At 37.4% G+C, this 8,831-nt stretch overlaps 1 protein-coding gene and 1 non-coding gene across 2 annotated transcripts; one reads left to right on the top strand and one right to left on the bottom strand.

Annotated features, from left to right (window-relative positions):
- Positions 1-575: 575 nt before the first annotated feature.
- Positions 576-1,844, bottom strand: LOC133035494 (uncharacterized). Its single transcript, XM_061111330.1, has one exon. It carries the CDS (start codon positions 1,842-1,844, stop codon positions 576-578), a length of 1,269 nt encoding a protein of 422 aa, XP_060967313.1.
- Positions 1,845-1,902: 58 nt separating this feature from the next.
- LOC115721522 (small nucleolar RNA R71) lies at positions 1,903-2,009 on the top strand. Its single transcript, XR_004012538.2, has one exon. It is a non-coding gene; the product is annotated as a small nucleolar RNA R71 (small nucleolar RNA).
- The last annotated feature ends 6,822 nt before the right edge of the window (positions 2,010-8,831 follow it).

Raw genomic sequence — 8,831 nt, 5'->3', positions numbered from 1 at the left:
TTCTCAATTCTCACTTCTCGCGAAAAATGAAAGCTTTTAACTTAAGATTTTTCTCAATTAAATGTGTTAAAAACAATCAAATCACATGTTTGGTTTGTTCAATTTTTACTGGAATTACTATCTAAGTAACTAAATATAGTATAAACTAGTCTAACACAATATTTATTTATTCACATAATTAGCAGCAGAATTTGACTCAAAATTTTCAAAAAGGTAAGAAATTTATCGAACTTAACGCAAGAATATACTCAGTACCCCCAACTAAAATGAGACAGTGTCCTCAATGTCTAAATATGTATATGATAAGAACATGAGATGAGAACCGAAAAAACAGAGAATATGCACAGTGATAGATGTTGATTTTCTAAAAAAAAACAAATGACAGAAAATAAACTAAAATACGAAAAATAAAGAAAGCAATTAAAGATAGGACTAGTAGTGAAAGAATTCACTAACCTTGGTAAATCGGGTCATGAAAGAGCGTTTCCTCCACTTCAGGTGGTGTTAATTCTAAAAATGGTTTCAACCTTTGACCATTGACTTTGAATACATTACCAAATTTAGAATTTTCAATTTCAACAGCTCCGTAAAACAGTACGAACAGAAAATATTCCAGTCCATTTAGAACGTAACTTACCGGGATCAAAAGGAATGTCACAATCAGGAGGTCGAAATAACTTTTGTGGTCTAGGGAGTGATTGTGATTCTCTAGGAATTTTAATAGATCGACCTGCTAACTTTTTCGGAACATTGGTGTTTCTATTTGCAGTACACAGATCTTTTAAAAAATTTGAGTACGCAGGTATTTGCTTAATGACATCTAAGAAAGGGATATTTATATTTACTTGCTTGAATACCTCTAAGATGTCACCATACTTACTACCTCTTTTGATTGGGACCAATCTCTGTGGGAATGGAGCTTTTGGAATGAACGACAAAGTTTGACTCATTTTTTCAACCGAGTCTTTGGAATGTGAGCTTTCAGGCTGACTCTTTTCATTTTCTTTTAACGAGTCAGTGTTCATTTTAGCATCAGGTTGAGATATGTAATCAAGTTTTTCAATAATTTTTCCAGACCTAAGGATAGAAATTGAATTAGATTCTTCAATAGGTCTAGATGTACTTATCTCATACTGGCTCTTTGGATTGGGAATGAGTTGACTGGGAAGTTTTTCCTTTTCCCTTTCAACTACAATAGTAGCAAGCTGACCAATTTGTGTCTCAAGCCTTAGCATAGATTGAGAACTTGTGTGTAAATCTTGTTGGGTGGTTTGCATGAACTGTTGTAGGGTATCCTCTAAAGATGGTTTTCTTTGTTGTTGAGGATATGGCATATAAGGTTGGGCATGACTCTGATTGGGTGAGTTGTATTGGTGCCCCTGGTTCCTTGGAGGCTGATTCTGTCTCCAAGAAAAATTTGGATGATTTCTCCAATTTGGATTGTAGGATTGAGAAAATGGGCTATCAGATGATTTCCCATAAGTTTGAAGAGCGTTCACTTCTTCAGAAAATGCCTCTTGGTATATAGGCAATGATGGACATGACTGGGCACTATGACTTGTACTATAGCATAAGGAACAAATTTCATTCCTATGTATAGGAGTATTCATGGATTGACTTAATGACATAGCTTCAACTCTCCTAGTTAGATTTGCTAATGATGTTTTAATATCTACGTCATCTTTGACATCGTAAATTCCACCTCTCTTAGGTGTGTTGGAAGCTTTCGATCTAGGATCTTGGCAATTCCACTGTTGAGAATTTACAGAAAGATTCTCAAGAGACTCCCAAGCCTCATCCCCTCTAAATTTCAAAAATTTTCCAGTGTGCATTGATTGTACCATTTGTCGGTTTGAGGGAGATAATCCATCATAAAAGTATTTTACCAATCTCCATTTTTCAAAACCATGGTGTGGATATTTTAGCAATAAATCTTTAAATCTTTCCCAACATTCATAAAATTCTTCGTGATCTTTCTGATAAAATTTGGAGATTTCTCTCCTAATATTATCCGTTTTAGACATGGGAAAAAATTTGGACAAAAATTTATTAACTAATTCATCCCAAGTAGAAATGGATCGGGCTGGGAGTGAATTTAACCAGGCTTTAGACTTATCTTTTAATGAGAATGGAAAAAGTCTAAGCCTAACAGATTCATCAGAAAAATTTTGAAATCTAAAAGTAGAGCAAATTTCTAAAAAATCTTTTACATGCATGTATGGATCCTCTTTACCTAACCCATAAAAAGATGGCAAAAGTTGAATTATGGAAGGTTTCAGCTCAAAATGTGTAGCATTTGTTTCAGGAAAAATAATGCATGATGGTGGATTAGCAGAAATTAGAGAAAAATGATCAATAAGAGTTTTTTCTTCCACATTTACTTGATTTGGTTCCATGATGTCAGAATTTTCACTTTTAATTTCAACCCACAATAATTTTCTTTTTACCAAACGATTTTTAGAATTTCGTTCCCAGCGAATCATACACTAAGTATCACAAAAATTAAAATAACATGAAAAAATTAGGAGGTGTTCCCTACCATATAATTGCGTAAATAAAGACTGAATTTAAAATATAGCGGGAAATAAATAATATGTATATTTGACAGAAATATAAATACTAATATTAATATATGTGCAGAAATAAAGACAGAATTTAAAATATAACGGGAAATAAATAATATGTATATATTTGACAGAAATATAAATATTAATATTAATTATAATTTATAATATATTATTATATTAATAATATGTTTTTCTTAATAGTTAAGTAATGTATATATAATAATAATAATAATAATAATAATATATAATTATATATATATAAATCTTACTTCACTATTAAGAAACGTAATATATAATATATATAATATAATAACTAGTAGAAGAATTATACCAACCTGAATTAAAGTAGTTTTTCTTCTTGCAGTTCCCCGGCAACGGCGCCAAAAACTTGTTGTATACCGAAATGGTACGTTTTACATTTATCAACTCGCAAGCGCACGAATCTTTATTGTAGTATGGAGATTGTGAAGAACGAGGTCGAACCCATGGGAATTGCGTGAGATCGAAGAAAATACTTATTTAATCTAAGCTAATAAAACTCTAACCTAGTTCCGAAAATGGTGAAGTTTTTGGTAACAAAATAAAATAAAGTGTTTAAATGATAAAAATGACAGTAACAGATATTTTCAGAAATATTTTGGGATATTATTAAGGGTTCAGAATCCACTTAAGTGTATATAAAAATATTTATGTTTATATTGATTCTCATAATTTAATCAGTAATCAAACCAATTATTTTCTAATAAAAAATAGATTTTCCTTCGCTTTAAAATTATAACTTCTAAGCATTAAATGTGAAACAATTTAATGTAAATACAAAAAATCAAAGAATATTCTTTTTAATAAAATATGGAACCAAGCATAAATAATTTCTAACTATCAAAAATACTTGATATTAAAGATGAAAGAAATTATTTTAAGAAGCGAAAATCATAAGCATATATTGTACTGAGAATCAAAATAAAAATAAATAATTAATTAAATACACTAGGTTTCATCGTCCTCCTTAATAATAAGGGAACTTAGAAACCCATAAGAAAATTAACTAAGAAAGCGGTAAACTAACACTGAGCGCTCTAAGCGTTTTCTCTGGATTTTTCTATCTGAAACTGAAACTGTAACTGAATTCTAAAAACCTAAGCTTCTATATATAGAAGGGTAAAAGGACTAATGCGCAATTAAACTTATTACAAATTGCATGTGGGTAATTTTGCAAATAAAATAAACTAATCCGGAGCTGCCACGTGTCACTGTCGGATTGGTTGCTGTTGACCGAGGTTTTTGGCAACTATTAAAATATAATTATAATAAGGAGCTGTAAGAAAGTGAGATGAAGACTTTTTACGTGGTTGGGGCGTTAATGAGCCTTAGTCCACGAGCCACTGCTATTAATGGATGTATTTAATACAGATTCTACACTTGAGAGAATGTTTTTCTCTTAAATACAGAGAATGTTCTTGGTGAGTTTTTTCTCTTCTTGCTCTTTGGCAACCAAGATTCTCGACCCCATTAAATGAGCTTTGAGGGGGTATTTATAGTGTTTTGGTGGGGTAATCCCTAGAATTGTTCTTACACATGTGTCTGTAAGTATCCATAAAGTTGGGCATTTCCGATGAATATACCATGGGAGATGCATGGTCAAATCCCTAGGTGCTGTAGGGTTTTTATGGAGAATGTCCTTTTTGTCTTGTGATTGACGTGACTCTTCGCAGAGTAGCCGTCGCTAGACTTAAATGATCATTACTGTAGCGCTGCTGTTCGGGGGTTGTGCCGTCAGACTTTATTGCGTGTTACAGTCCCAACACGCTTCCTCCCATGCAGCATTAAATGCGACTTGATTTCTCGGGAGAGACCTGACACATCCCGGAGAACCTTCATGCTATACTAGCCTCCTAGAGTACCTTGTACTCCGGGTGTCTCCTCCGGGACCCATGCTAATAGCGCTTCCTAGTGGCATAAAAAGACTTAGCAAATCTTTCCAAGTTATCTGATCCACGTGTCCCCCCTCGACTGGTCCACGTATTTTGGGCAAATTTTGGAGCAACAGTTGCATATGGACACGTGGCAAGTGGAGAAAGGTGGTGTTGGCTGAATTTGTTGTGTCATTGGACACGTGTCTCGCTCTTATTGGCTGAAAGTGGAGCAAGTTTGACTTTTGATGTGTTGTTGGGGTGCCGGACCGAAGGAGAGCCAGCCGCGTGGCTGGCGAGTGGAGCAAACGAAAGGCCCAGGACGAGCCGTGCGCTTCACGCGCGCGTAAGGGAGGGAGAGGGAAAAAGGAGCTGTTGCTCCTTTATGCTTCTGCCGCACGAATGACAGCCCGCCACGTGGCGGGGCTGTCCCTTGGAATGCAAAAAGGGCCGGTTGGGCCTATTGGGCTGGACCTTTGTTTGTGCTTCAAAAAATGCCATTTTTTTATGTGCTTGGGCCACATTTTTATCATCTTTTTATTTCTTTTCCACTCTTTTCACAAATGCTATTTTCTCAATCAAACACAAACAAAATTAAATCCAAACAAAATATTTTCAATTTAAAATATATCACAATAATTTTAATGAAAATATTTATTTAAAATTTAATTAATTTGTATTTCTTTAAATAAAACAATGCATTTTCTTAACTTTTTATTTCTTTTTCTCAATTATGCCATAAGTACTATTATTATTTATAAACAAAGATAAAATTAATCTTAAATAAAATATTTTCAATATAATAATATATTGCATTAATTTCTTGAAAATATTATAAAGAATTAATTTTATTTTGTATTTTTACACTATAAAATATGTAATATTTTGGCATTTAACAGTGGAAGGAGACATTATTCCGCTGCAACCAATGTAAGGTTTTCTTAACTTTATATGTGTTTATTTATCGTTTTAGAAAGTTCATATTTAGGGTGTTAAACAACATACTTGTGAGTAGATCTAAGATCCTCGTAAAAGAAATTCCAACACATTGTTAGTCAAGGAATCATATATCCTTTTTGTGGCACATTTTGACTCTCGTGCTGCTTGTATGCTTGTTAGCAAAGGTATATATACACTTTTTGACCCTTTTCATGAAACAAACAACAGCTGAAGTTGCTTATTTCTATACATAGTGAAAATGCCATATATTTGGATTATAGATAAAATTTAGCTTTGACTTATGGAATTTTTCTTTTGTAATACTTCTGTAAAGTTTCTAATTATGTGATATATTTCTTGTTTATTTCTTGTATTACTTAATACATTAATAATACAAGTTGCATTTTAATTTTAGAAAAACAATAATGTAGCATTGACTAATTTCATATGTTGGAGTATTGTATTTTTTAAGAGCTTGTTTTTTAATATGACATGTGAAATTTTAGTTGCACACATACGTACTAATTATATAGCTTTCTTCTTTTGTTCTTTTTAAGTTAATTAGTCTCATCTAACTTTATAACTGATCAATTAATTCATATAATAATTCATTTTTTTATTCTGACATATTTTACAAATGTCTTTTTGCATGTAGTCACATGACTGCACTTTTTAAGATTTTACAAATGTCTATTAACAATTTTTGTATCGTGTGATTAGTTAATAGATTACTAATTTCATGTAAGTTTTAAAAATATTATTTTAATTTTTTTTGAATTATGTATTTAACTATTATATAGAATTATTCTAAAATTTGATAATGCAGGTGGGGAAAATTGCATGAAAAATTTGCAATTTTCCCTTACTTATATTTGTGCTTCATTTTATAAGCGACGCAATAGGTAAAAAAAAATATTTACGTAATAGATATGACATTTTTAAACCGACGTAATACGTGTTTTGTGACAGTTTTAAAATGCCATAAACAATTTAGCATCATTTCTAAACCGACGGAGAAGATAAAATTGAAAAGTAAATATGTTGCGTTGGTTTATAAATGTAGAAAATGGTTTTTTGCGTCGTTTTAAAAATGACGCTAATAAAAAACTATTTGCGACTACGGTATATACGTCGGTTTTACAAACCGACGTAAATTCTTTAAATGACACTTGAAAACCGACGGGAATTATACTTTTTGTAGTAGTGAAACCAAAACCTAAACCCAGACCTGGACCAAGGATGCAGACCTAGATGGGGGACTTGGACCCGAAACTAGGCCCCAGATTTGCGACCGAGACCCAAAACTCGACTCGAGACTCAAGACACGGGACCCGACCGTGGACCTAGAACCCAGGACCTAACTAGCGGGACACAACCCCAAACTGAACTGGAACAAGACTGAGATCTGAATCTGGACCTAAGGCTTCAACCTGACCCGTAGTCAGTGTTTGAATCCAGGACAAGGACCCGGATCCATACCCAGACCTGGAACCGGACCCAAACTGGGATCCAGACCCGGAATCAGAATCAGACCAGGTTTGCGACTAGAACCCAGAATTGGGACAGTAAAAGGACCCAAATCTAAACCCAAACTCAGACCATGCCGGAACTTGGACCCGGACTGGGACCTTTGACTTGGGTCCTAAACCAAGACCAGGACTTGGACCCAGACCCAAAAACTGGGGCCGGACCCAAGACCTAAGAACCAGACTCGGACCTGGGACCCGAAACTCAGAGCCACACTGGGACTGGGACCTGAACTCGGAGCTGAACCCAAATTGGGACTTGGACTCAGACCGGGACTCGAGAACCGAACCCGAACCCAAACCGAAACATGAACTTGGATCCAGACCGGGACCTAGGATCTGAGCATAAATGGGGGACCCAGACCCGAGAATTGGGCCCCTAAACTAGGACAAGAACTTGGGCCTCAGAACTTTTATCGGGATTCGGGACCCGACCCCACACCCAAACTTGGACCTACTACCCACCACGGGACCAGGGATCTGGGACTCGATGCTTGGACCCGACCACTAGTCGGTGTCTAGATCTAGGACTTACACTAGAACGCGAACCCAAACTCAAACTCAAACCAGGACCCGGATACACACCCAGACCCAGACCCACACTCGGGAACCGAAACTGAAACTTGAAATGGAACTGTACCTGGATCTTGGAACGGGACCGGGACTTGGACCCAAGCCTGTGCCCAGAACTGGACCAAACCTCTGACCCTGACTGAGACCGAAACTCGTACCTGAACCTCGCCTCGGACCAAAATCAAGACCTAAACCCAGACTCGGACCCAAACTTAACAAGAACTCGTACCCCGTGACTTGAAACTGGAACTGAAACCAGAAGCAGATCGGGACCCCGGACCAGGACCTCGACCCAGACCCAAAACTGTAACCGGACTAGGGCTTGGACTCAGACACAAACCCACCCCGAGATTGGGTCCCAAACTTGAATCCAAACCCGAATCGTGACTCAGGACCCAAACCCACACCTAAACTAAGACCCAAAGATGGAATAGGACTGAGGACCTAGAATAGGGATCGAGACACAAAACTGCACCCTAGTGTCGGTCTTGGACCTAGACCGAGACCCAGACCGGGACCTGGGACATGAACCGAGACAAGACTAGGACCCGTGATTGGGATCCAGATCTTGTTTTGGGATCCAAGAACTAGGGCTTGGAAAAGACCCATAGTACGTGTCTTGATCTGGGAGTCGGACAAGGACCCGAAGCTGGACCAAGACCTGGACCCAGACCCAGACATGGGACCCGAAATTGAAACTTGAACTAGAACGTGACCAGGACCCTGGAATAGGACCGAGACCGTGACCAGAACCTGGACCTTGACCGGCACCAAGAACTAGACCATAACCAAGCCCAAAAACTCGAGCTCAGACCAAGTCCCGAACCCGATCCCGGACCCAGACTAGTACTGAGACACGAACTCGAACCCAAATCCAAATGCAGATTTCGAAACCCGGACCAAGACCAAGCCCTTGACCGAGACTGGGATTCAGACCTAGACTTGGACACGAACCCAAACCCAAAACCTAATACTGACCCAGACCCAGAATGGGATCAAAACACGGGATGAGGACTCAGAGCCAGACGCAGACCCAGACCTGAACCTCGTACCCGAACTCAGACCTGGACCCAGCTCACGATTCGAAAAATCCATACCCATCAGACCCAAACCTAGACTTGGACCTAGACCAGATTTCAAACCCAGATCAGGATTGGAACCCAAGACTCAGACACGGAACTGAACTCGGACTCTGATCGGGATCGGAACATGGGACTCGGACCTGCATCTAGACCCAGACCCAGGACCCTAACCCAAACTCAGAGCCTGATCTCGACCTAGACTAAAATCCGAGCTTGAACCTAAACTCGGACCAG

This window comes from Cannabis sativa, chromosome 1, assembly GCF_029168945.1.
Source record: "Cannabis sativa cultivar Pink pepper isolate KNU-18-1 chromosome 1, ASM2916894v1, whole genome shotgun sequence".
In the NCBI taxonomy this organism is placed as follows: domain Eukaryota; kingdom Viridiplantae; phylum Streptophyta; class Magnoliopsida; order Rosales; family Cannabaceae; genus Cannabis; species Cannabis sativa.
The sequence above is the reverse complement of the archived record's forward strand: the minus strand, read 5'-3'. Positions and strand labels throughout refer to the sequence as shown.

Bases quoted from the DNA above. Each gene is read 5' to 3' on its own strand.
- LOC133035494 (XM_061111330.1), bottom strand. From the start codon at position 1,844: ATGGTACAATCAATGCACACTGGAAAATTTTTGAAATTTAGAGGGGAT.